This window comes from Mustela lutreola, chromosome 8 (genome assembly GCF_030435805.1).
Source record: "Mustela lutreola isolate mMusLut2 chromosome 8, mMusLut2.pri, whole genome shotgun sequence".
Taxonomy (NCBI): Eukaryota; Metazoa; Chordata; class Mammalia; order Carnivora; family Mustelidae; genus Mustela; species Mustela lutreola.
Genome location: NC_081297.1, coordinates 144201609 through 144227793, shown reverse-complemented (window position 1 = coordinate 144227793; position 26185 = coordinate 144201609). Strand labels below are relative to the sequence as shown.

General features: G+C 56.6%; 2 protein-coding genes across 4 annotated transcripts in view; one reads left to right on the top strand and one right to left on the bottom strand.

The window, feature by feature from the left end:
• CHADL (chondroadherin like) overlaps positions 1-8662 on the top strand; it is an 11140-nt gene extending 2478 nt beyond the window's left edge. Inside the window, exons 3-6 of one of the 2 annotated variants that reach the window (XM_059187083.1) lie at positions 136-1836; positions 2363-2529; positions 3230-3428; positions 8443-8662. In XM_059187083.1, the coding sequence (XP_059043066.1) occupies positions 136-1836; positions 2363-2529; positions 3230-3410 (2049 nt within the window). In that variant the 3' untranslated portion in view covers positions 3411-3428; positions 8443-8662. Of the gene's footprint in view, positions 1-135; positions 1837-2362; positions 2530-3229; positions 3429-3536; positions 4943-8442 lie in introns of those variants that run through there. The other variant, XM_059187084.1, reaches the window with a different exon arrangement.
• On the bottom strand, positions 6368-26185 carry L3MBTL2 (L3MBTL histone methyl-lysine binding protein 2). 2 transcript variants are annotated; one of them, XM_059187085.1, is made up of 17 exons: positions 26044-26185; positions 23970-24213; positions 22318-22451; positions 19052-19175; positions 18200-18279; positions 16599-16716; positions 16013-16147; positions 15706-15794; positions 12539-12770; positions 12070-12146; positions 11793-11897; positions 11036-11183; positions 10625-10707; positions 10081-10315; positions 9529-9594; positions 8519-8635; positions 6368-8165 (listed from the first exon to the last, which is right to left on the bottom strand). In XM_059187085.1, the coding sequence occupies exons 1-17, from the start codon at positions 26065-26067 to the stop codon at positions 8053-8055; spliced, it is 2124 nt and encodes a 707-aa protein (XP_059043068.1). In that variant the 5' UTR covers positions 26068-26185; the 3' UTR covers positions 6368-8052. The 2 variants fall into 2 exon arrangements, with proteins under 2 accessions (XP_059043068.1, XP_059043069.1); XM_059187086.1 differs by lacking the exons at positions 22318-22451; positions 26044-26185 and having other exon boundaries at positions 23970-24104.

The following is a 26185-nucleotide window of genomic DNA, read 5'->3' as shown; positions in this document are numbered from 1 at the left end:
GATGTGCGAAGCGCCGGCAGCTCGGAGCCGGGGAGCCGGTGAAGAGAACAAGGACAAGGAGAGGGAAGAGCACCTGCGAGGGCTGCAGTGCTCGCGCCCCTCGGCACCCCCCAACCCCCGCCTCTCCCCGCGCAGCTGACTCAGAGGCTGGACCTCCAAGGCAGCAAGCTGAAGGTGATCCCCTCAGCGGCCTTCCGGGATCTGCCCCACCTGACACATCTGGACCTGCGCCACTGCGGGGTGGAGCTGGTGGCCGAGGGCGCCTTCCGCGGCCTGGGCCGCCTGCTCCTGCTCAACCTGGCCTCCAACCGCCTCAGCTCGCTGCCGCAGGAGGCCCTGGATGGGCTGGGCTCGCTGCAGCGGCTGGAGCTCGAGGGCAACCGGCTGGAGGAGCTGCGGCCGGGGACGTTCGGGGCGCTGGGGGCGCTGGCCACGCTGAACCTGGCCCACAACGCGCTGGTCTACCTGCCGGCCATGGCCTTCCAGGGGCTGACGCGCATGCGCTGGCTGCGGCTGGCCCACAACGCGCTCAGCGTGCTGGCCCCCGAGGCCCTGGCCGGCCTGCCCGCCCTGCGCCGGCTCAGCCTGCACCACAACGAGCTGCAGGCCCTGCCCGGGCCCGCCCTGGCCCAGGCCCGCGCCCTGGCCCGCCTCGAGCTGGGCCACAACCCGTTCACCTACGTGGGCGAGGAGGACGGGCTGGCGCTGCCCGGCCTGCGGGAGCTGATGCTGGACCACGGCGCCCTGCAGGCCCTGGACGCCAGGGCCTTCGCCCGCTGCCCGCGCCTGCGCAGCCTGGACCTCCGCGGGAACCAGCTGGCCGCGCTGCCCCCGCTGCGGGGCCCGGGCCAGCTGCGCCGGCTGCGGCTGCAGGGCAACCCTCTGTGGTGCGGCTGTGAGGCCCGGCCGCTGCTCGAGTGGCTGGCGCGGGCGCGGGTGCGCTCGGACGGCACGTGCCGGGGGCCGCGGCGCCTGGGAGGGGAGGCCCTGGACGCCCTGAGGCCCGCGGACCTGCGCTGCCCCGGGGACAGGGCGGAGGAGGAGGAGGAGGCCGAGTGGCAGGCGGCGGCGCGGCTCCGCGGCCCTCCTGGCAACCCCCAGGAGGCCGACGGGGCCGCCCGGCCCTGCCCGCGCGCCTGCGTGTGCGCCGCCGAGTCCCGGCACAGCGGCTGCGAGAGCCGGGGCCTGCGGGCCGTGCCCCGCGGCTTCCCCAGCGACACGCAGCTCCTGGACCTGAGGCGGAACCACTTCTCGTCGGTGCCGCCCGCGGCCTTCCCGGGCCTGGGCCGGCTCGTGTCGCTGCACCTGCAGCACTGCGGCCTCACCGAGCTGGCGGCGGGCGCCCTGGCGGGGCTGGGCAGCCTGATCTACCTCTACCTGTCGGACAACCAGCTCTCCGGCCTCAGCGCTGCCGCCCTCGAGGGGGCCCCGCGCCTTGGCTACCTGTACCTGGAGCGCAACCGCTTCGGCCAAGTGCCCGGGGCCGCCCTGCGCGCCCTGCCCGGCCTTTTTTCCCTGCACTTGCAGAGCAACGTCGTGGACCGCCTGGAACCCGGGGACCTGACGGGCCTGCCCGCCTTGCGCTGGCTCTACCTGAGCGGCAACCGCATCACCCAAGTGTTCCCTGGGGCGATAGGCCCAGCTCCGGAGCTGGAGAAGCTGCACCTGGACAGGAACCAGCTGCAAGCGGTGCCCACGGGGGCCTTGGAGGGGCTGCCTGCCCTCCTGGAGCTGCAGCTCTCCGGGAACCCGCTCGGAGGCCTGGCAGATGGGGCCTTCCGGCCCGTGGGCGGGTCACTGCAGCACCTTTTCCTGAACGACAGCGGCCTGGAGCAGGTGCGCTGGGGAGTGGCGGGGAGGGGAGGCAGCATGAGGCCCCGGGCCGCATGCAGTCCCTCAGCAAACACTGCTGCCCCCGTAGTCAGGTCTGAGGCTGGCCCGGGTGCCCCTGGGATGAGCCAAGGCTGTGCCTGCCCCCAGGGCGCTCTGGTGTGGGGACAGACCAGCTGGATTCCAGGGCCACACCGGGAGGCCGGCCAGAGAAGGTACTGCCACAGCAAGGAGGAAGGGGGTCCGTAGGGTTCTTGAGCACTTTGAAGGCAGGGCTGGAGCCCCAAGGGTTTCTGCCTTAATGAGGGTGTGTTCAGGTATAGAAAGAACCATGAACGTTCGGTGATGCACAAAGGGCAGGCGCTTTGGGATCAGACCAGCCAGGGTTTCCATCCCTGCACTGCCCTTTCTCCCTGGGCCACCTTGGGCTCTCCGCTTCCCTTCTGCTGGGGGAGCATGGGTCAACCTCCCAGGCCTTGGGGTGAGACAGGCCTGGCAGGAGCTCGCACCAACGCTTGGCGTCTCCTCGAAGATTTCTCCCAGGGCCTTTCTGGGTCTGGGGCCGCGGCTGAGGAGCCTGCACCTGCAGAAGAACCAGCTGCAGGCCATACCCGCCCTGCCCCATCTCAGCCAGCTGGAGCTCATCGACCTCAGCGGCAACCCCTTCCACTGTGACTGCCAGCTGCTCCCGCTGCACAGGTGGGCACCTCCGCTGCTCCCCACCCCCACCCCGGGGTGGGCTGGGGACCCACCAGTGGCTCTCAGTCAGGCCCCACTCTCTCCCCAGGGCACCATGGCCATGCGGCCGAGCATCTTCTGGGGTGAGGGTCCTGCCAGAGCCAGTTGCCGGGCCTGAGGGCGCCAGAAGTGCATGGAGGCTCGGGGTGGACTTCTCTGGGCCTGGCTTCCCTCACTCCTCCTCCCAGCCTAGGGGGGTGGGACCTAATAAATATTTGTGGGCCCTTCATTAATTTCATAAGAAAGCAGCAGGAATCCTGGAGTCCAGCAGAGCTGGAAACTGACTCCGGGCCCCATAACTTCTCTGTGCCATTCCCTCATCTGTAAAGGAGATGGAAGAACCTGTGTCCACCTCATGGCGGTTCTTCGTGAGGATGACCCTGTGAGCTCGCATATATAGATTGATTTGAACAGTGTCGGGAGCACCCTAAGCTCTCTGGCATTATTATTGCTACTCTTCCCTTTTTACAGACAAGGGATCTGAGGATGGAGGGACTCCCTCTGAGTCCCCTAATTGGTGAGGGTCTGAGCCAGGATTCCCTCCAGAGTCTGTCCTCACCCACCAGGCTCCACTGCCCCCCAGTTCCCGAGGACCTCCTCGCCGCCCCCTCCCCAGGAAGGCTCGGCACATCGGGTTCCCTGAACTCTCCCCTCTCCTCAGGTGGCTCATGGGGCTGAACCTGCGTGTGGGAGCCACCTGTGCTACCCCTCCCAGTGCCCATGGCCAGAGGGTGAAGGCTGCAACTGCTGTCTTTGAAACCTGCCCAGGCTGGGCTGCCAGGAAGGCCAAGTGGATGCCCGCCCCCAGGTCCAGTGCCAGGAGAACCCCCATGAAGGGATGACAGCCGAGAGCAGACAAGGTTGGCCTGGGGGCAGGTTGGGGGAGGCCTCGGTGGGTGGGTCAGTTTCTGAAGAGCCTGGGGTAGCAGGGATCTGACTTCTCTTGGTCCTAATTCCTGCGGTTCCAGATCTGGACAGTGACTCTGTCGCTTCCATTCTATGATGTCTGTCCCCGCTCCTCACCTCCTCTACCTCTGGCTGGGCCCAGGTGGGTCTGTGAGGAAATGACTACACTGTCCCATCCTGTGGGACAGTGGCCTTTCTGAGAAGCCACAGAATACCTGGAGCCAACATTCTAGAAGCAATGCCACTATTGCCAGATTTGCAGCTCATTGTTGATTCCAGTCCTTCCTGGACTCTGGGGCCTGGCTCAGCCCTGGGACAGGAGGAGCAGGGGTGCCGTCGCTGTGGCTACCGCCTCCTGCTGGCCCCTGCTCTGTGTTCCATCACCCGCCTGACATTTACGTTTACTTGAGCCCTTGGTTGTAGCAAAATTGTGCAGCGCACAGTGGAGGGGAGGATACGGGGACCCTGGCCTGTGGGGACCCCTGCTGTGTGGTGAGGGCACCGGGAGGGTGTCTAGGGGAGAGGCCAGTCCTGAGAGGGAAATGGAGAACAGAAAAGCAGGTCCTGGCAAGACAGAGAGAGGGCTCAGCCTGGCCTGCCTATGGAGTGGCACCCCCAGGACCTGCGTGCCTGGGGACCGGAGGTGGTGTAGTTGCCTCCAGGGGCCGCTGTGACAAAGTACCACAAACTCGGTAGCTTAGGACAACAGACATTTTGGCTCACTGTTCTCAGCAATCTAGATGTCCACAGGGCTGTGCTCCCTCTGAGAGCTGTGGGAGAGAGCCTTCTGAGCCCCTTCCAGCTTCTGGTGGCCCCAGATGGGCCTTGGCTTGTGGCCACACAACTGCAGTCTCTGCCTGACTTCACATGGCATCTCCCTGTCCCTTCACATCTTCCTGCAAGATTGGAGTCCAAGTTCCCCCTTTCTAGAAGGACAGGAGTCCAGTTGGATTAGGGCCCAACCCCATGACCTTATTCTAACACGATTACCTCTGTAAAGATCCTATTTCCGAGTAAGGTCTCATTCTCAGGTGTATCTTCTTTGGGGGAGGGGCACACAGCTCATAAGTGTTTCTAGTCAGGTAGACTGGGAGGAAGGAACCTCTAGAAAGACCCCAAGCTGAAGGTGAGCAGTTGTGCCTTAGAGGATGGATCTGGAAGCAGCATTAATGACAATGGCATCAGTCTTTGCGGACACTTTTGTGGCACCAAGTTCCTGTCAGGTGAGGTGCTCCAAATAGCACTGGAGTTAGAGGTTTTTCGTTTTCTTTTTCAAGATTTTATTTGACAGAGAGATCACAAGTAGGCAGAGAGGCAGGTGGGGGGGGGCGGGAAGCAGGCCACCTGCTGAGTAGAGAGCCAGGTGTGGGGCTTGATCCTGTGACCCTGACCCTGAGATCATGACCTGAGCTGAAGGCAGAGGCTTTAACCCACTGAGCCACCCAGGTGCCTGATTTTTCATTCTTTTTTTTTTTTTTTTTAAAGATTATTTATTTATTTGACAGAGAGAGACCACAAGTAGATAGAGAGGCAGGCAGAGAGAGAGAGAGAGGGAAGCAGGCTGCCTGCTGAGCAGAGAGCCCGATGCGGGACTCGATCCCAGGACCCTGAGATCATGACCTGAACCGAAGGCAGTGGCTTAACCCACTGAGCCACCCAGGTGCCCTGATTTTTCATTCTTTAAAAAGATTTTTATGGGAGACAGTACGAGCAGGGGGAGGGCCAGAGAGCCAGACTCCCTGCTGAGCAGGAAGCCCAACATGGGGCTCCATCCCAAGACCCCCAGATCAAGACTTGAGCCGAAAGCAGCCCCTTACCCAGTAGAGCTACCCAGGCGCCCCCGCTATTTCATTTTTGTGGAAAGTAGCAGTTTCTTCCTAGGAATGCAAAAGAACAGAAAGATGGGGGCCCTGGGGTGCCTGGCTGGCTCAGTCGGTACAGCCTGCAACTTCTGAGCATGAGACTCTTGATCTAGACTCCAAGCTGGGCATGGAGCCTGCTTCAAAAAAAAAAAAAAAAAAAAAAAAAAGACAAGGACCCTGACCTCGAGGATCATACACGGCTCCGAGCCCTGCTCCGGGCCGTTGCTCACCTTGCGCACAGCTACGGCTGGACCACGCATGCATCATGCTTTCGAGGCCCAACCTCTGGCGTGCTGTCTGGCCAGTGGAAGATGCTTCAGCAAGGACACCGAGTGAGGACTTACTGGTGGAAACATGGCAGGCCACCCTGGGTTTAATCCCAGTGCTGTCACTTAACAGTTGTGAATTTAAGTGAACAAGTTACTAAACTCTGATAAGGCTTTTTCTCCCCCATAAAGTGAAGTCAACATGTGCGTCAGGGTTCCTGTGAAAATCGACTGTGCACGCGTGGGTCCTTGAACCCGGTGTAGGAGGCCATTTCCGATGGCAGTCCCTGTGCTTGCCCCACCCCTCGGACAGTGTCTAGACTGGGGAGCAGTGAAGGAAAGGTATGCGCGTCTGCACTTGGTCTAATCTGCGCCAGGAGCCCCTGTAGGTCATGGAGCAGCGGGCATGTTTCGTCAGGGGCTCTCACAGCCGCCCCCCATCCCCCCCCACCCATTCCCCCTGCTACTGGACTCCAAGGTCTCTGGTTCTCTCCAAGGGTAAGTGAGGTATAAAGCCGGTCCTGTGCCTGGAGTGAAAACCTCCCAGAAGCCCACGCTTCCGTCTGTGATCAATCAAGTAGATCTCTTGGCTCCAGCAACACAGGTCACGTATTTTCAGGTCCCACACTCATCGGGGCTTGTCCGCTGCAGCACGGGCTCCGCCTCTGGGGAGCTGAGGATCTTCCGCAAGAGAACAGCAGAGATGTAAAGGGTACCCCGGCGTGGTTGCTATGGAGACGGGGCGTGGTTGCTATGGAGACGGGGTGCTCAAACGAGGACATTTATTCCTTGTGCTTGTGGGTGAACCCACCCTCCGTAATGGATCCCATGAGGGGACAAATGAGAATACACTCAGCTCTCAGGCACAGGCAGGTGTCACTTCATTCAGGAAGAAGGAACTGAGGGTCACGTCACGTGGCGTACACAGTTTTCCCAGAAACTCCAAGTGGATTGGGACGAGGCACTAGCTTCCACCAGGAGCAGGAGCCTTCGAGAGCTCCAAGGGTTCTCTGCGAGCCCAAATGCACACCCAGGACATCTTTCTCCCCTGGGGTCTGAGGCTACTGACCCGTCACCACGGCAGGTCTGGGGTGTGTGTGAGCGACAGCAGGTAAAAGCAGGGCCCCTGTCCTTGATCTTCACTGTGTTCTAGATCTAGTCACTTTTGGGGGGAATTCAGGCTGCACCTACCGGCCACTTTCTGGCCCTGGTGTCTATACCACGTGGAGCTTTCTAGCACCTTTAGCAAAGGAGTGAGGCTCAAGTTCTCCCTGGAAGAAATGACTGGAAATCAGCTCCCTCAGGCTGGTCACCCCATCTCTGGGTGACATCAAAGAGCCTGGGTCCTGAGCAAATGCATGACCAGCGCCGCCCCCAGCAAGCGTGGGCAGCGGCAGCCTGACGGACCAGCTCAGAGGATGTAGCTGCGCACCCCCAGCAACACGGCCGCACCCCCGAGGGATGACAAGGGAACCCACCCGGCAGCGGGTCTCTACTCAAAGACAAGAACTAAAGGTCAGCCTGCCTCCACCTTCCCTTCCAGGAAGACTCACTGAAGAGACAGAAGGAGGAGACAGTTTCCAAGGGGACGAACTGGAAAAATAAAAGCAACTGAAATCTGGCAGACACTAGGGGAGCTTCTAGAATGTAATTTCAGAAAGGAGAATGGACAGGAAGGGATAGAGGGCCAGGAAGCAGGTGCTATTGTCCTCTTCTGGCTCCCTTAGGGCCACCTGAGCCAGCCCTGTGACTCGGGCAGCGCTGCATCTGGCCCCGGGGAACAGCGAGAAGGGGGCTTGGAGCGGTTAAGCGCAAAGCTGGCTGGTCTCCCTTCCAGCTGGGGCCTCCTCACAGCACGGCTGCTTGCCTTCCAGGCCGGCTGCCCCCTCTGCCACCGGGCCTCCCCATGTGGCATGGGGCCCCAAGCCCAGAGCAGACCCCACCTCTAGGCCACTGTTCTGTTTAGGAGATCAGGGGCAGTCCTCTTGCCAACAGAGAAAACAGGTTAAGGCCACCTCACAAGTCACCAGAACCTGCCTCCTAGTCATTGGTGCTTAGCTGCCTGCGCGGGGTTCCCTGGCCTCCCCCGGGTAGGGCAGAAGCAGAGCGCCAAGCCCAGAGGGGAGAGGCTGCTCTCAGGCACCCACACCGCTTGCCACCAGCCTCCCCTCCAGGGCGCGGCTCCAGGCCTGCATTACGGGACTTGTGGGACACACGTGTACACGCTTCACAGACTCGTCTTCCAGTGTGACTGGGGCAGCCCTCTGCCCGCTGGCAGCTGAGGGGTATGTGGGTGTGCGGCGAGGTTACTGCAGGGCGGAGGGCGTGAGTCCTTGGGGCCGGCCGTCGGAGCTCCTGGCAGAACTCAGGCAGAAAGGCTCCGTCTGCAGACTAAAGCAGCAGGGGAAGGGCGGCGGCCCCCAGGAGCCCGGGGCTGGTGGTGGGGAGGCTCAGTCGTCCGTCTCCTGTTTGATGCTCTCGATGGGGACAGGCAGCGCCGGACTCGGGGCTTTGTCGGGCGCGGCCGTGTCTAGATGCTCCTCCTTCACGCGCACGGCGATGACTGAAGAGGAGGGGTGGGGGGGGCGGGAGGACAGGGTGAGCAGGTGGGAAGCTCCGGGAAAGGCAGGGGGCCCTCGGGACGTGGCGGGGAGGTGGGAATGGCACCTTCCCCCTGTGGGGCAGGCAGCGGAGACGGAGAGGGCCCGGCTGGAGACGTGCGGGTGCGTTCAGAGGCGGGGGTGGGCGTTCGGGAAGCTCTCCTGGCCCCGGGGTCCGAGAAGGACTGCTTGGCGCCCGGAGAAGCCCCTTCACACTGGACTCTCCTCTTCTGTGCCCAGGTGGGGAAGGAGAGGGGCCGCCTCTGAGCGCCCGAGCAGGCCGGCCCTGGCTCGACCCCGCCCGGGAGGCTCTTACTCTCTTCTGGAGCAGGATCTGACCCGATCTTCTCTGCGGCCTGCAGGTCACCCTCCAGCAGGGGCTTCTTGGAACCCTGTCTGAGAGGCCGGGTCTTGGTCGGTGGTATTCTTTTCCCTTTGAATAAAAACAGAACGACACTCAGCACGGGCTGTATCCGTGGGGGTCATCCATGGGGGAGCAGAGGCGAAGGGGCCGAGGGGCAGGTGCCCCAGGCTCAGAGAGCGTCTCTCCGGGAGGGGTTAGTTCCAGCCACGCCCCCCCCCCCGCCCCCCATCCCCGGTGCCTGCTGAGCTTCCCTCCCCTCTTCCCCTGCACGGTGACTCTCCCAGCCCCACCACTGCGGACGTGACCAGCTCCATACCCTCACGTCACCCTGATCCTGCCCAGGGACCCCATGCCTTCCTCCTTGTCAAGTTTCCAGAAACCTCTCCTCTCCGTGGTGCCCCTTCACGGAGAGCTGCTCACTGCCACAGGCCGGCAGCTCGGAAGGACGGCTTTACCTCCCCTCCCTACCCACCCCACGGCCATCCCGTCCAGCTGAGCCTGCACAGGGCTCCGGATCTGAGTGGGCGCCGCCTAGGGAAATGACACCGCAGCTCCTGCCCCTGAGGGTCCCAGGGGAAGAACGACAGGCTTGAGGAGAAACGGCCAGCCTCCCAGACATCTGACTTTCAGACAGCAGTTGTGTCCGCCTGGGGGCGGACGGGGCCGCGCTGACTTCTGACCACAGGCAGCAGGGATGGGGACCCCTCCCCCTCTTCTCTCTTACAAATACCATCTCTTGCCTTTTCTCCCCGGGACCCTGACCGTTCCCAGAGACCGAAGCCTCCCTATTTGTACTTGGGTCCCTTAAGACACAGGCCGACAGGAGTCAGAGGGCAAGGGAGAGGAGACGGAGGGACCACGAAGAGCGCTACCTACCTGGTGACCACCCCCTGCTCCCAGAGCCAAAGGCCCAACTGATCCCAAGTCCCACACCAGCCCGGCCGCTTCGGAGAATCACTTACTTTTCTTCCCAAACTGTTTCTTTTTCTTCTTTGTGGCCTCTTTGGCCTTCAGAGGTGTGGTTGGCTCTGTTGTTGAAAGACGAGGGGCAGAGGTTAGAGGAGAGCTGAAGACGGCGTGGTACGGACACGCCCCGAGACGCCTTGCCCACACCTCACTAGCCGCCCTTACACACGGGGCACCCCAAGAAGGAAAGCCAGAGTTGGGCAATGAGAATGGGGGAGGGACTGGAGAGCAGCTGTCCCTTTTTCCCACCCTTGTCCCCCGGGCTGCTCCGAGGGGCCTGGGTGGTTTACCTGGGTGCACCAGGGCACGAGCATATGACAGAGTGGGCAAGGTCAAGGGAGGCGCTCCGCAGGCCAGAGGGAGCGGGAGACAGACACGTCAGGAGCGGGAGGTGGGGACACAAGGGCCACTCTTTCACTAGAAGCGGTCCGGGAGACTTCTCGGTCTCATGCCAAAGAATGAGGCAGGCCCGGCACAGAGGGAGTGGTTGGCAGGAAGGAAAAAGAGAAGGAAAGTCAAGAGTCCCCCGGGGCCGCGAGAGCCCAGACCTGCGGCCACAGGTGGCTGGAGCTGGTAGCCGGTGAGCTCACACCAGCCGACGGGGTAGATGTCCGGGGACTCACAGTCCACCCACTGGTCGTACTCGCTGTCCCAGCCGTCGAAGTGGATGCTGAGGAGCCTGTGCACCACCCGCTTCACCGTGGCCACGCAGATGAGCCGGGGCTCCATCAGGTCCACGGCCTCCAGCTTCATGCCCACCTTGAAGCCATGGTTGGGGCAGTCCTGGGGATGGGGGGGGGAAGACGCGGTGACCACGACAGCCAGCTCCCTGTGAGTACACGGGAGGAGTGGGGCCCGGAGTGCCTGTGGGGAAGGGTCCCTTGCCAGTGATCCCACTGTTCCCAGCACCAGCCCCTGCAGGGAAGGGAGCCGGCCGGACAGTCTGGCGGAATGCCTATGGCAGAGTTTGGGACTTCTCCCCTGAAATGGCTGATCCCCGCGGTCCAGACTGAAGGAAGAAGGGGGGTGGAGTCAGCCCCGCTGACAGTGGGCAGGGCTGCCCCAGGCCCTGTGCCTCCCAGCGCTCCTCACCATGTTAAAGAGTCTCGATGGAGCTGCTTTCGACTTGGTCTTCTCTAAGTAGGTGTCCCAGCTGAAAGTGTGTGCCTCGTAGCCTGATGGGGCAGAAAATGTAGATGTGGAGGGAAAGCAGAGGAGGCGGGAGGGAGTCCAGGAAAGGCGCACAAGCCAAACGGGATAGCTGCTTCAGGACCCAGTCTAGAGTCTCCCTCCTCCCCAGCCTGGTACCCGCTACAGAAGACCATGGTCCTGTCGTACAGGTTGTTCACTGCCCAAAGGAACAAGTGGGAGCTCCGCTCACCCAGATACCCATCAGCCATGGAGCCAAGTCAGCCCAGTTGAACGGCTAGGGGTGTGGGCTTGGACAGGGATCTGGGCCCGTGGGCACACACTGCCCTTTCCAACTGTGAGGACAGTCTTTACCTTTCGGGGGGGTGAGCTCAATGTCATTCTTTTGGCAGAAGGTGGCTGGGAAGATGGCGTGGGAGGAGGCATGGTAACAGAACCAATCTGAGCCATCTGTGGAGGGCCCCCCATCCACGCAGATCATCAGGTAGCCGTCGAGGAGAACCTAGTGAGGGGAAGGGCAGGCAGACACCATGGTATCACGAATGGCACCCCCCATCCTAGGGTAAGGAGGCTACGGGGGACACGAGGCGGATGGAGCCAACCAGAGTTAAGAGCTCAGCCTTCCCTGAGCTTCTGCTTTCGCCGGAACCCCTAGTTGTGAGGTTCTCTACCTTCCTCATAAGACAGCAAATGCTGTTCCCACAGGGACTACAGCTGTTTTTTTCCAGTATGTTTAGTGGTGAGTACACGGGCCCAGCCTGAAGACTGGCTAGATGTGCAAACCAGCATGTCCTGGAGGGCTTAGGCAGAGTCATTCGCTGCTTAGGCCACAGTCGCAAGGGAGGCGGCGGCGTGCAGCGTGGTCAGCAGCTACGGCTCCTGGCGGGGCTGCCACCTGAAGACAGTGTGTGGCGGTGGGAAGGCCCCCCAGGGAGATAACAGGGAAGCTGATCCTGAGCAAGGAGCAGGTAAGACCCCTACTCACATAAGCACAGCACTCCCCGAGCAGCCAGAGCGGGGAAGGGGGGCTGGACGCCGAGTGCAGGGCTCTGCGCTGCCCTACTGGCTCCCAAAAGCCACGCTAGAGGCTGCGGGGCCGGTCCGGGCTTACCTTACAGATGGTTGCCACGCAGATGTTGCCCAGATTCAAGGGGTCAATAGCTTCCAGTTTCATTCCCTCCTCAAACCAACCACCTTCCGTGTAGACAGCTCGAACCTTAAAGGAATGGGGCAGCTGGGGAATCTGGGCGGCCCAGATGGAGGGTGGGGGGAGCTGGCCTCATCTGGTCGTCTGGGAAGGAAACAGGGAGGGAGAGGAACACCCCGGGGGCGTGAGGCCTGGCGCACACCATGACCGAGATGAGAAGTGCCCGAGGGCTGTGCCTCACCTTCTTGAACAGGTAAGGAACAGCGTCACAGTAGATCTTCCGGAAGGTGGGATGGTGGGCCATGTCACTGCGCCTCTCTTTGGGGAGATGGTAAGGGGAGCAAGGGAGAGAAGGGAGCTGCAGGCTGCTCACAGGGCCACCTCCCTGCCCTCCCCAGAACCGTGGTGCTGCCCTGCATAGGCTCTAATCTGTATCTGGGCACCCTGCGCCCTTCCACCCAGACCAGAAGACAGAACCTGTCAGGGGCTCTCTGTAGGGGCTACTGAACCCTTAAGATCCAGACGCTTCCCACGCCATGTAGGCTCCAGGTTCGAAGTGATTTAAAATCCTCACAAACTGAGTGACCTTGGTCAAATCATGCACACTCTCTGGACATCGGTACTAACACGCGCATGCTGGAGACGGTCACCCCCACCACACAGGGGCTGTGGGATGCAGAGATGCTCCTGCCCCAGCCCTGACAGCGGACCTGACAGCTTGATGCCGTGGCCGACTCGCCGCGACCAGCCCACTGGGTGGATCAGGGGGCTCCACATGTGGCACCAGAAGTCGTCATCACTGTCGCCATCTTCATAGAGGAGCCGAAGGCGACCCCCGATTACTGTGTCCACCACGGCCATGCGGGTCCGGGACACCTGGGACTTGTCCACCACCTCCAGCCGCATGCCTTGCCGGAAGGGGTACTTCATGCTCTCCACCATCTGCAACATCAGAGCACAAGCCTGCTGGGGTCCTGGGGCTCTCCCTGCCACCTCCCATGCCAGCCCTTACTCACCCATCCCTAAGCCAGGAAGCTGGCAGGTGAGCCTTCGGGTCCTCCCAGTTCAGACCAAGGAAACAGGTGCCTCAGAGGGCTCAAGTGACTTGCCCACACCCACCCAGCTTCACCAGTGCCAGAGCTGGACTGTGAAACTGGTGCCAGAGTCCAGCCTTGCGCACGCTCTGCGCTCATGGCCAGACAGCAGCGACCCCTGGGGACTCTACGTCTCATGACAGCTGTGAACCCGCTGGGCTACAGCTCTAAACGGCTACTGCACTCTGACCCAGGGGCAGGGACCAAGATGCCCACAAGCTGTTCTGGAGAGCCCTGATGACAGGCCACGGATGAGGGGGTAGGAGGGTAGAGAGGCTTTCAGGTCACTGTCACCTCAGTGCTTCCTGCCTGGGGTAGGAAAATGCGAACAGCGAGCTCTGTAGGGCTTTTCCAGCCCTGGGAAAACCAGTCCCAGCAAAACCAGCCCCAGCCTAGGCAAGATGAGGACTAAGCTGTGCTTTTTTTTTTTTTTAACTTTTTTATAAAAAGAGTTATTTATTTGTCAGAATGTGCATACAAGCAGGGGGAGCAGCAGGCAGAGGGAGAGGCAGGCTCCCTGCCCAGCAAGGAGCCTGATGTGGGACTCGATCCCAGGACCCTGGGACCATGACCTGAGCCGAAGGTGGACACTTAAACCACTCAACTGAGCCTCCCAGGTGTCCCTAAGCTGTGCTATTTCAAAGTCCACCAGGAGGGGGAGCATCTCCAAGGTCACAAATCAGCCAACAGGCAAAGCTCAGAGTCCTAAACCACAGACCCGTCAGACATCAGCTCAAGGCCGGGAATATAAGCCCAAACCAACTGCCCAATTGGCCCATTTGAGAGAGAGACACAGGGTGAAGTCTGGGCCGGGGTTCCTCTGGGCTACCTTCCCCGCCTAGACTTTCCCTAAATGTTCCTTTCCTTGCCGCCCACCCAGGGCAGCCCACAGCCCAACACCACTTTCGTGGCTTCTTTGTTTAGTCACACCCGGAAGCTGAGCTCCGCAGGGGTGGAGGTCAGGCTTGGGAGGACCCTCTTCTACAGGCCCAGCTCCAAGCACAGAACCAGGCACACAGCGCTCAATCAACATTTTTTTCTCACCTGACCAACACACAGTACACACCGGACCTTGGTGGTACTAAACATTTACACTGGGTGTACTAAACATTTCACTCTGCACTTATCACATTGTCGGCATCAAAGAAACTAGACTGGCTTTGGACGAGAGCTTCCTTTACAACGCTCCCCACCTTTTACCCTCTGCCCCCGCCCCCTCCTCAGAGGCCCTGCTTTTGTACCCACTGTAGGACTGCGTAAGTGACAGTGAGTCACCGTGTGCTTGCTGACTGGCTCACATGGAACCAGAATCTAGCTTTTTTTTTTTTTTTTTTTTTAATATTTTATTTCTTTGACAAAGAGAGAGCAAAAGTAGGGAGAGCGGCAGGCAGAGGGAGAGGGAGGAGCAGGCTCTCCGCTGACCAGGGAGTCTGGTGTGGGGCTTGATCCCAGGACTCTGAGATCATGACCTGAGCTGAAGGCAGCTGCTTAACTGACTTGAGCCACCCAGACACCCCTCTTTTTTTTTTTTTTTTTAAGATTTTATTTATTTGACAGGCAGAGATTACAAGTAGACAGAAGCAGGCAGAGAGAGAGGAGGAAGCAGGTTCCCCGCTGAGCAGAGAGACCGATTCGGGGCTCGATCCCAGAACCCTGGGATCATGACCTGAGCCGAAGGCAGAGGCTTTAACCCACTGAGCCACCCAGGCGCCCCTCCTCTTTTTTTTTCTTAAGTAGGCTCCATGCCTAGCATGGAGCCCAATGTGGGGCTTGAGTTCACAACCCTGAGATCAAGGCCTGAGCTGGGCTCTAGAGCCAGATGCTTAACTGACTGAGTCCCCCAAATGCCCCAGAATCAAGCTCATTTTATTTAAAGTGGAGGAGAGGCCAGCTTGGTAACACCGGTGGCCGTACCAACCCACAGTCACCTGCCTCATCTTCAGACAAGCGCCAGCTGGAGAAGAGTGAGTGCTCAGTTCCTAACTGATCTCCGATCTTAGTGCTTGGTTCAGAGTGCTGAATCTGCCCACTGGGCAAGGCATTATGGGTACAATTATAGTTTTGTTGGAAATCATAGTTTCAGTTGTACATTATAGTTTTGTTGGAAAGAGAGCGTGGGGCCTCCTGGTGGTTCAGTCAGTTTAGCATCTGCTTTCAGCTGTCACAATCCCAGGATTCTGGGATCAGACCCCACATTGCGCTCCTGCTCAGCAGGGAGCCTCCTTCTCCCTCTCCCACTCCCACTGCTTGTGTTCCTTCTCTTGCTGTGTCTCTGTCAAATAAATAAATAAAATCTTTAAAAATAAAACAATAAAACATGGAAAGCCACAGAGAGGACTCGGAGGCACACCCCTGGTTCAGAACCCCGGCTATTTTGTGACTGCTCTGCTGGACTCCGTTTCCTCTGCCAGACTGCGGAGTCCTGAATACAGGCTCTGTATCCCCACAGTTCTTTGTATACAAGTACTTAACCAAATCCATGGAAGGAATGTTCCTGAAAAATGCTGTGAGCAAAGGTGAGGCTCTGGAGGAGGAAGCAGGAGACAAAGCAACGTAATCAACAAGGCTGGGGCAGAGTCTGGGGCAACAAGGCTGGAGCAGAGGCTGACCCTAGGCTGGGGAGGCAGAGAGCAACTGACATCCTTCCTGGAGAAACGTGAAGCTGCTGAAGACAGGCAAGCAAGGGCGTCTTTGAGAAAAAACTTCGTGAGTAGCAGGGACAGAGGAAATGAAGGGTGCAGGAAGGAGATCAGGGAGGAGACCCAAAGGGCTCGCTGCCAGACCTTGATATGGAAATCCACGGGAAGCGTCCTGGAGCCCACCAAGCGCTTCATGAGGTACCCCTTCCAGTCGGTGAACTTGGCATGGATGGCTGTGGAGACAGCAGAATCCTGGTTACACAGACGGACACCGCTCCCACCCACAGGGGGCGCCAGAGCCACCTAGTTAGGCCTTGTCTGGCCAAGGGGGGGTGGCTACAGGAAGCAGGCTGGCAAGCAGGTTCTGCTCTGGTCTAACCTCAGACAAAGGGTTCCCCTCCCACCAAGGGCTCTGCAGAAACCGTGACAGGGAATGTTCTCATCAACTCACTCCGTGGGGGCACCAGGATCTTGCTGTTGATGGCACACCAGCCAATGGGGTGGACGTCCACTGTCCCAAGGTTGCACCAGAAGTCGTGGCTGGCGTCATTTTCAAAGCCTTCATACCGGAGCAGTACCCGGTACCCTAGAGGAGGAGGAGGGCACCCATGAGGGACGGAGGGAGGAATGGGAAAGGTGCAGTCTCACGCCTTCCCTCTTCTCAAGCCCAAACCCGACTCCTATTCTAAGAACTCCTTCCGGGCAAGAGGGGGTCCCTGTTGTCCACAACAGTCACAGTCAAAATAAACCCATGCCCCGTACTCGGAAAGTAGTATGGCATAGCAGGAAGAATGAATCTTCTGCAGCCTGATCGTTCCTGGAAAAAAACCTTAAAAAGGGGAATTTACAAACTTGCCATGCTTTGTGGCCTCTCTGAAGCCAGGAAGAGTAGAAACCCAAGAAGGGATTGGCAGAACTCTAGTAGGTGGGCCTTTTTGTTTGTTTCATGAAGCCAATTTCTGCCTGCAACAATCCCCACCCATGTGGAGATGTCACTCTCCAAACCCAGACCCTGCCGTGGCAGGAGGAGTCCCCACCTGCGGCCTGGATGACGGAGGCGATCCAGTACACCCGGCTGGGGAGCACCGCGTCGCTGTTGAGCACCTCCACTTTCATCCCCTTCATCACATCCTCCCACTGGTCATAGAGTGGGACCTGTGTGGGCACAAGAGCATTCGGGGGTCGGGGGGGCCGGTGAGCTGCCCAAGCGGACAGGGGAGCGACTGGCCTCATGAGCCATCCCGTCCTTCTCTGCACCTCGGTGCAGGTCACTCGCTGCATGTGGCACGCCAGGTATGGGGCTAGGGATGGAGGCATAAGACGAGAGGAGAGTCCCAGAGAGCGGAGGGAGGACTCTGGGGGTGGGTAGCAGGGGACGGGGCAGGAGGGCGGGGGCCACAGCCAGACATCCCGATTGAGTCGCCCCGAGTGCTGCTCTTAGTGGACCAGCTCACTCTGTCATCCCGGGCACCTCACACCTGTGCCAGTTTTGCGCCAGTGACGACACTGGCCTAACACCACCTAGTGCTCGCCACACGCGGGACTGTCCTGGGCACAAATACCACCTCTTTCGATCGCCACTCAAGCCTACGCAGTAGTCTCTAAGCTATCACCATGCTGGCACTCACGCACTACTTCTGGTACATTCTTTTTCCACCTCTCCAACCTGTCTTCTCTTGGGACGCACCAGCACACCCTTCCTGCTGGCCTTCCCCGTTATCTAACCCTCACTGGGCACCAACAGGACCTTGACTCTCCTTTGGAGAAATTCAACCGTTTTTCCCTTCTCACCCTGGCTTGAGCTTATCAGGCTAACCACCCCACATCTCTGGCCACAGAAGGGGTCTCCCACAGAACCTAGAGAGGGCTATATCACCAGGCACACAAGGCCCCGCTTGGCAGAGCCTACGGAATCAGGTACGCTGAACGCAAGGACGATGTAACTCCCTGTGGTGAAAACTCAGGGTAAAAGAGTGTCGCACTGGGAAAGGGGGGTGCCTTCAACAGCAATGCGGAGAGGTCAGGAGAAGTCAAACTTCCCAACCTTCCACTGTCCACAGCGCTCCCCAGAGTTCAGCAGCGACTTGGATGGGACTCTGGTCAGAGGACTCCAAGAGTAAAGAGGCCTCCTCCTCCACTTCCTGGCTTGAAAGACCAGACGTGAGCGCTCTAGGTGGCAGCATCTCTGCCCGTCCTTCCAGCCCAGGCCCAGCCCCCTGGGGCCTCACTCTTCTATGCTGCTTTGGGCAGAAGGGGGGTCCAGAAGGATCCCCACCTGCCTCCTGGGGGCCAGGGGGCCCAGGGCAGCTCAGAACAAGCTTTCAATGGGAAAACAGGGAACAATGGGGAAGACAAAAAAAAAGAAAAAGAAAAAGGACTTCTAGCACAAAGTTCCTCAGAGGGAAGCGCGCTGCCAGAGAGCCTCCATGAGGATTTGTGGGACGCCGCCGGGAAAAAGCGGACAGAAATTTAAACCAGAGCAAGAGGCAAAGCTGGACTGCGCTCACCCAGACCTCACCACTGTTCTCTCCCTGGTGCCAATGCCCAGCCTGGAATGCTTAGGAGGCTGGCAGGGGTGAGAGGGGCGGCAAGTGCCCGAGTTCCCAGCTCTCCCTCCCCTAATCTCCAGGGCACTCACATGCTTAAAACAGCTGACGGGAGCAGCTTTGTAACTGTGATCCTTCAGGAACTTCCCCCAGTCGAAACCCAGGACAAGCGCTGCAGAGAATGAGAAAGAGTTTGAAGTCAGCAGCCCTGCTAGGAACCTGGCCCCCATAAGCTTATAGAAACAGGTCCTTCCCCACCGGGGCAGCCCCATACCTGCCCCACCAGGGGCCATCAGAACAGGGCTGGACCTTATCCAAAGGGTGACAGACTCTCAGGAGTAAACATTCGAGGGAAATGTCTGATCTTTCTTCCCCGGAAAAGAGAAGGAAATCCAAAGACCTTTGGGCTTAAATTCCTTAGACCTTCCCCAATCTTTCATTGGCCACAGTTTATCTGAATGGGTGGGCGGGGCGCACACCTCCGCCCCTCCAGCCTGCCCGTTGAGCTCAGCTGCAGTAAGAAACTCAGACCACCTAGAACAGAGCTGCTTAATGCTCATATGCTCAGAACACGCTGTATACACTCCAAGAGAACGGTTCCTTTCCTTATCCCACAACCCCTCGCCAAACCAGAAAGGGGTCTCCACTGCCCAAGGGAAACATAAGTCAAAGGGCCAAAAGCAATACAAGAGAAAAGAAGCTAATTCTGGGTTTCTGAATTACCAAGAGCAGGGGTCCTGGCACTTGGGAGTGACTAAAGGGATTTCCTGGGGTAATTTCCATACCATTTACCGATGGGGCAATCCACGCGGGGCTTGGGCCAGGGCACTGCTGGCTGCCCCACTTTCCCGTTCCTGGCTCCCAGGCAGAGCCACCCCACAACGGGCACCCCACCCCCGCTGACCCCCAGCAGCTTCCTGAGCACCAGTGCCCTGCCGTCTTACCGTCTTGCCCTGTCGGTGTCCCGTCTGCTAGCTGTCCTGTCCCTTGTGAGTGGAGGAAGGCTCCGATTTTGGCGGACCAGGCTGCCTTGTGCAGGACTTTGGCTTTCTTGGTCGGCGGTTTTCCCTGGAGGGAGGCGGACATGTGTGCGGCCCAAAAGCAGAGAACAGGGCCACGGCCTCGGTTCAAGCCCTGGTTCAAACCCTGGTGTGGTTCAAACCCTGGTTCAAACCCTGGAGTTCGTCCAGGGACTCCTCTTTAGTTTTTTCATTTGTAAATCAAGTGGATGACAATAACAATATCAGCTCAGAGGGGCGTGGCCAGGATGAGCGTTCCTGCTTAACACCAACACTCAGTAAGCGCTTAGCTCTTGTTCTTTCGACAAGGGAGGACCCGGTCAGAGGAGCTACAGGACAGGGAGGGACACTCCTATCTTTTCAGCCTCTGCTTCCTCTCCAGGAATTTTCCCTCCTGCCTTCAACTCTCGGCCATCTCCTTCCTCTGAGGCTCCTACAGACTTATTGCAGAGAGTGGGCTTCAGAGAGGTCTATGAACTGAGTCAGGAGGCAGCCTTTTGTACACATACAGGAATGTTCTGGAACAGGTCCATGGCTTTCATCAGGTGCTCCAATGGGGGCACCCCCATAGGTGAAAGGCCACTAGTCTGGTCTATAATTTGTTAAGCCCTGCTCAGAAAGGCCCAGAGAATTTTAATATCTATTTTATAGGGAGGGGGCAGAGAGTGAAAGTGGGGGAGGGGACAGAGGGGGAGGGAGAATCTTTTGTTTTTTGTTTGTTTTTTTTTTGAGAGAGAGAGAGAAAATCTTAAGTAGACTCTATCCTCAGTACAGAGCCTGACACGGGCTCCATTCCACAACCCATGACCTGATCGGATCATGACCTGAGCAGAAATCAAGAGTCAGATGCTTAACTCACTGAGCCACCCAGGCGCCACCCAGGCGCCCCCCAGATAATTTAAAAAGATCAGTGAAGTAAAAATGTGAGTTTAAATCCCACACTGACTGGGATCAAATCCTGGCCCTTCAATTTCATTTATATACCTCTGTGTAAGTTACTGAAAATGTTTCAGCCTTAAAAATAGGAATTTATGGGACACCTGGCTGGCTCAGTCAGTAGAGCAAGCAACTCTTGATCTTGGGATTGTAAGTTCAAGCCGCATGTTTGGCGTAGAAATTACTTTAAAAAAAATCTTAAATAGGAATTATTTTAAGATTTTTTTTTTTTTTTTGTAATTTATTTGGCAGAGAGAGAGAGGGATGACAAGTAGGCAGAGAGGCAGGCAGAGAGACAGAGGGGAAAGCAGGCTCCCTGCTTCCGAGCAGAGAGCCTGATACGGAACTTGATCCCAGGACCCTGAGATCATGACCTGATCTGAAGGCAGAGGCTTAACCCACTGAGCCACCCAGGCGTCCCTTAAATAGGAATTTTTAAAAAATAATTTTTAAGAGATTATTGGTTGGATTTAGTCCAAACGCTCAGCAAGTACTCCCAAATTGTAGCTATTAACAATACTATTATTAGCTCACTGAGGAGACAGATTTTTCCATGCCCTGACTAAAATCCATGCAATGAGGGAAACAACAAACAATTATCTCACAAAAGTGAGAGATAAATTATATGAATTACTAAGCAGAAGACCTGGCACACAGTGTAACTTCCAAATGTCAGAGCAGTGGGTCTCAAGCTCAGCTACGTATTAGTCACCCAGCGAGACCGGTCTATGTCCAGGGGTGCCTGGGTGGCTCAGTGGGTTTAACCTATGTCTTCGGCTCAGGTCATGGTCTCAGGGTCCTGCGATCGAGCCCCGCATGGGGCTCTCGCTCATCGGGGAGTCTGCTTCCCCCTCTCTGCCCGCTTGGGATCTCTCTTTTTCTGTCAAATAAATAAAATCTTAAAAAAAAATTTTAAAGTCCCTGTGTCCAGGAGGCACCTGGCGGGCTCAGTCAATGGAGTGTATGCCTCTTATGACTATTTATCTGAGAAAGAGTGAGCACGAGTAGAGTGGGGACAGGGGAGAGGCAGACAGCCTGCTGAGTAGGGAGCCTGCCCAGGACTGAGTCCCAGGACCCCGGGATCATGACCTGAGCTCAAGGCAGACGCTCAACTGACTGGGCCATCCAGATGCCCCAAGCATCAGTATTTTAAACACCCTCCAGGCGATCCAAATGTGCAGGAAAGTTAGAGAACCAGTGTTGTGGACAGTGGCCATAGTTACCGGGAAACCACAAAGTCAGGCACCTGCGATTACAGCCCAGTTCCAGCTCTGCTGCTCTTCCAACAGAACTACCTTAGGTAAGTCATTCTTCCTCTCTGAAACTCAGCACACTTCTCAGCTACTGTGTGGGTGACGAACACATCTCTTTAAGAATCCTTCCATTTGGGCGCCTGGGTGGCTCAGTGGGTTGAGCCGCTGCCTTCGGCTCGGGTCATGATCTCAGGGTCCCGGGATCGAGTCCCGCGTCGGGCTCTCTGCTCAGCGGGGAGCCTGCTTCCTCCTCTCTCTCTGCCTGCCTCTCTGCCTGCTTGTGATCTCTGTCTGTCAAATAAATAAATAAATAAATAAAATCTTTAAAAAAAAAAAGAATCCTTCCATTTATAGGGGTGCTTGGGTGGCTCAGTCCATTGGGTGACCAACTCTTGATTCTGGCTCAAGTTATGATCTCAGGGTCGTGAGACTGAGCCCTGAGTTGGGCTCTGCACTGGGTGTGGAGCCTCAAGATTCCTCTCTCCCTCTCCCTCCGAAGTCCCTGCTCAACCCCCCACCACTCACTACTGCGGTCTCTCAACAATAACAACAACAACAACAACAACAAAAACAACAAAAAGACTTTCTAGGTAGCCGCCTATGAACAAGGCATCGACTTCCTAAACTCAACTGTGGTTGGTGAAATATATGCCTGTCTCCTAGCTTCCCTTCAGAGCATTCATGAAAGCTAGGAAGCAAGGACCAAGGGCATCGGCCTCCCCCAAGGCTCTTGTTTAAACGTACTAAACACATCGCACTCCGCCGGGAGTGAAGATGGGAGATGAGAGCCGCTCTAGAAATCTGCGATTCAACAAGCTCCATAAATGGATTCCTCTGCCTTCTAGATTGCAGAGCATAACAAATAGCAGGAAACGTACAACCTCAGACAGCCACAAGCAAGCTCCTCCCAAGCCCTCTTGGCCCCTTGCCATCAGTCAGCTGGGGGCTCCTGTCTCGGCTCCCAGGACCCCAGGAAGGGTCTTCCAAGTGACGGTCTCTCACCTGTAATCTGGCCAAGATACTGGCTTTCTTGGAGTTGGAGGAGTAGCTCCTGGAACAGGAAACGCTGCAGAATCTCTTAGTCTTGGAGAAGAAGGCCTCCCTTGTACCCACGATACCACACATCTCACAGACAGCTGGGAAGAGAACTTAGGACGTGACCCACCTAATACGATCACCCCAAATCAAACAAAATAACGGGCCCTTCAAAATCTGGAACAGTGCAATAACCAGGTGAGTCCCAGCCCCCCAGTCAGGCTGATAGGACTGGAACAGGAGCAGGAGGTGTGTGTCCGCCTGAATCTGTTTTGTCTAAGATCAGCTGCCTGGCGTCGCCCAGCGGAGCTAAGGAAAATCCACAGGGCAACAGTGAGTGTTGGAAAGTCCGTAAAGAGGAAAATGAGAAGAAAAAAAGTGCCTCCTTCACCTAACTTCTGTGGCTTTTCTTCTCATCTATAAAGAGACTGAACTAGATCAGTGTTTCCATCCTGACATCGTATTAGAATCACCTGAGGAGCTTAAAAATTACCCAAGCCTGAGATTCTAATTAACTGGTCTGTGATGGGATATAGGCATCTGTAATCTTTAAAAGTTCCCCAGATGCGGCACCTGGGTGGCTCAGTTGGTTAAGCGCCTGCCTTCGACTCAGGTCATGATCCTGGAGTCCTGGGATCGAGTCCTGTATGGGGATGGGGGTGGCTGGGGGGAGGGGGGCGCATGTCCCTGCTCAGCAGGGAGTCTGCTTCTTCCTCTGACCCTCTCCCCTCTCATGCTCTCAAATAAATAAATAAAATCTTAAAAAAAAAAAAAAAAAAAAAAGCTCCCCAGGTGATCCTAACACACAGCCATGATAGAGACACCTGGACTCAATGGTTTCTAATGGTTCTAGTCCCAGAGTTCTAAGATTCTAAGAGAATGGCTGGAAGAAGGGAGAAAAGGCAGTGGCAGGGGTGGCAGAGTGGGTAGGGTAGGGGGGTAGGGGGGTAGGGGAACGAAGAGAAGATAGGTCGATGGAAAGGAAAAGTCAAGTGGCAGAGTATTAGATCATTCTTCTAAAGGCAAGCACTAAGGGACAGGTATGTCCTCATAGACATCTAGCTTGTCTCTCCTCATAGGCAATCCATACATAGCAGGCCTGACACAGGGATCCAGCAGCTGTCCAAGCAGCACAGCGCAGAAATTCACTGGCTTCCAGATGCTCTATGGGGATTTTCATCAGTAATTCTCTCCCCAGGAAGTCACTTTACTCTGTATTTTCCACCCCACCCCCACCAACCACATCCAACCTACATGTTATTTCTTGTCCTTTCCCAGAGAGTAAATGAGAACATTTTAGGTGTTCTTCTCAAAATCTAGGCTTAAAAATCAACCAGCTATTCACACCAATGTAAAAGCAGCACCATATTAATGACTGGCATCTAACGTGTGCCAAGTAAGTATTAGTCGTATGAAAGAACAAAGGAAATTGCGATTTCAAATCAGACTGCAGCAGGAAATGCCCCCTGGGGCACTTCTCTCTCTCTCTCTCACAGGCCCTTAGATATGAGATCAAACAGCTTTTACACCTGGACAGCTCTGCCCACATGGCCTACATCCTCCTCTTCCTCCCTCGCCTCCTGAAACCTCCCCGTCTTCAGGGGACACCCTCAGAGCACCTGGCTCAGAACCACTGCCATCCAAGGAGCGGGGAGTCCCAGGGCTGAGCAAATGCAGGGGGGAGGTGGGCAGCTCCCCTGCTTCCCGATCTTCATTTTCTGCTTCACTTGACTCTTCGAGGTAGGAGCTGCTCTCGCTGCCTGCACTGCTGTTATAGCTCCGGAAACTGTCATAGCCACCAAAGAGCTCCAAGTCGTCGTCCTCTTCCTCTTCCTCTTCCATAGGTTCTGAAGGTGGTGGAGTCTCCTACGGGAAGGATGACACAAACCAGGCAGGAAGAAATCAGGTCTGGCTACTGTATGAGGAAGAAGGATGCAGGTCTGCTGTCAGCTCACTTTCCAATTCTTGGGTCAACACCTTTAGGCTAAGTATCAGGCAGAATCAAATACCCCTTTGGCAAACACCAGGATCACCACTCTCGTTTACACAATTCTTAACTGCAACTTATCAGAATAGCTTAATAAGGCAGAAAATGGTATTGGAATTCACCAACCTCCTCCTGTGGATTTGTAAATGATGACATTTTAACATGATTCACATAGAATACAATGATGTGAAAATACTCTAAGTTATCTCATGAAGACTTTCTGGGGGAGATGTATATTGGAAAATCATCCTTCCCTCTTCAGCATACGTGCCCCAAAACAATCTCAATTCTGAAACAATTACAGCCACAGAAAAAAGTTAATTTGGAACGCAGACTGCCCTAAGGAGGATCTGGGAAACAGATGACACACTAGTTAGAGCATAGTGGTATGTACCATAGCTCTGGACTCGGCTCTGATCCTAACTAGCTGTGGTCTTTGGGCAAGTCACTGAATCCCTCTGGGCCTCAACTTTCTCATCTATGAAACAGGAAAAGTAGTTAGCTCACAGGATGTGAAATGTAAATGAGATATTGTGTATCAATCTACCTGGCACTTAGGAGAAAAGGTCCCAGACCAGGGCTCAAGTACCATCTCTAGTGCCGACAAGCTGTATGATCTACAGCAAGTCAATCTCTCCCGCCTCGGTTTCCACATCTGTAAATGAGGATACTACCTCTTTCAGAAGCTTTGAGGGAGAAATAAGGATTAATCCAAGTATAGCGCTCAAAACAGTGACTTGCATGTAGCAAGTGTTTGATACATGTTGGCAATTATTACTGGCTAAAAGCCTGGGCTTTCAAACCAGATTTGCCTGGGCTTGAATCCTGGCTCCACCACTTAACTGTGATTTTGTGCCATGTACCGAACCTTGCCTTCATCAGTACAACGGAGATAACAGCAAGCCTTCTTTAGATGATTAGAACGAAGACCTAGATATGTAAAGCCTAGTTCTGTTTCCAGCAGTTAGCGACAGCTCTAGAAGTGTGGACTATTATTCTTAGCCTCCATGTCCCTTATAGAATTTTTTTAGCTATTTCATTTTATGTTTACAACTACACGCCCAAATGTAGCAGAAAAGACACCGAATGTAAATGTAAGGTGACCAGAAGCCAAATGACTCAAGGATGAGTGGGGGACAGGTTACAGGACAGTGGGAGAAGTTCTGGAGCCTGCAAGACTGAGTGCCCATCTCCTTCGCTTTACAGCTGTGTGGCCCTCCTGGGGAGTCACCACCTGTCTGCAAGCCTCGGCTACTTTAACCGTAACAGCGAAACAGTGACACCGGATTGTTGTGAGTACCCTGGGCGATTAGGCACGTGAACGCTCCAGACACGTAGTTTTACGAAACCTTCCTCTCCCTCACGTCCCACCAGGATGTCACTGACCCCCTAATCCCCCAAGAAACGACCACGAGGGAGGGAGGACAAAGAAGATTCAGGAGCCCTCAGATCCTGAACCCAGTTCCCTTTCCAGGGAGGCCAGGGAAGCTGTTCCGCCCTGAAGTGCCCGCCAGACGTCGGCCCCGGCAGGATGGGCGCAAAAGGCAAGGCCAATCGCCTCTGGCCCTGCTCAGCCTAACTACCTCAGTTTATCCATCTTTCCACTCTCCACCCTCCAGCCGTCGCTAAAAGACCTAAAGATCGGCCCCACGTGCGAGGTTCTCGGGGTTCCCTTTCCCAGTCACGACAAATCCCCTCCCTCTCACCTCGACGCCCCGAGTCTTCTCCATGAGACCTAACACCGTTTCTTCAACCGTCACCAGGTGCAGGAAGCCATATTGACCTCGCGGCTCTTCCTCAGCGCAGTCATTGGCCGCCTCCCAGAGCCGCAAGCCAATCACACTGCAG

Excerpts from the sequence above, each read along its gene's own strand:
- L3MBTL2 (XM_059187085.1), bottom strand. The coding sequence starts at position 26,067 with ATGGAGAAGACTCGGGGCGTCGAG. Across the intron at positions 10,708-11,035 it reads TGAGCTCACCCCCCCGAAAG|GCTACGAGGCACACACTTTC; the intron begins GTAAAGACTGTC and ends CTGCCCCATCAG. Across the intron at positions 9,595-10,080 it reads CCAGCCACCTGTGGCCGCAG|AGCCAACCACACCTCTGAAG; the intron begins GTCTGGGCTCTC and ends TTTCAACAACAG.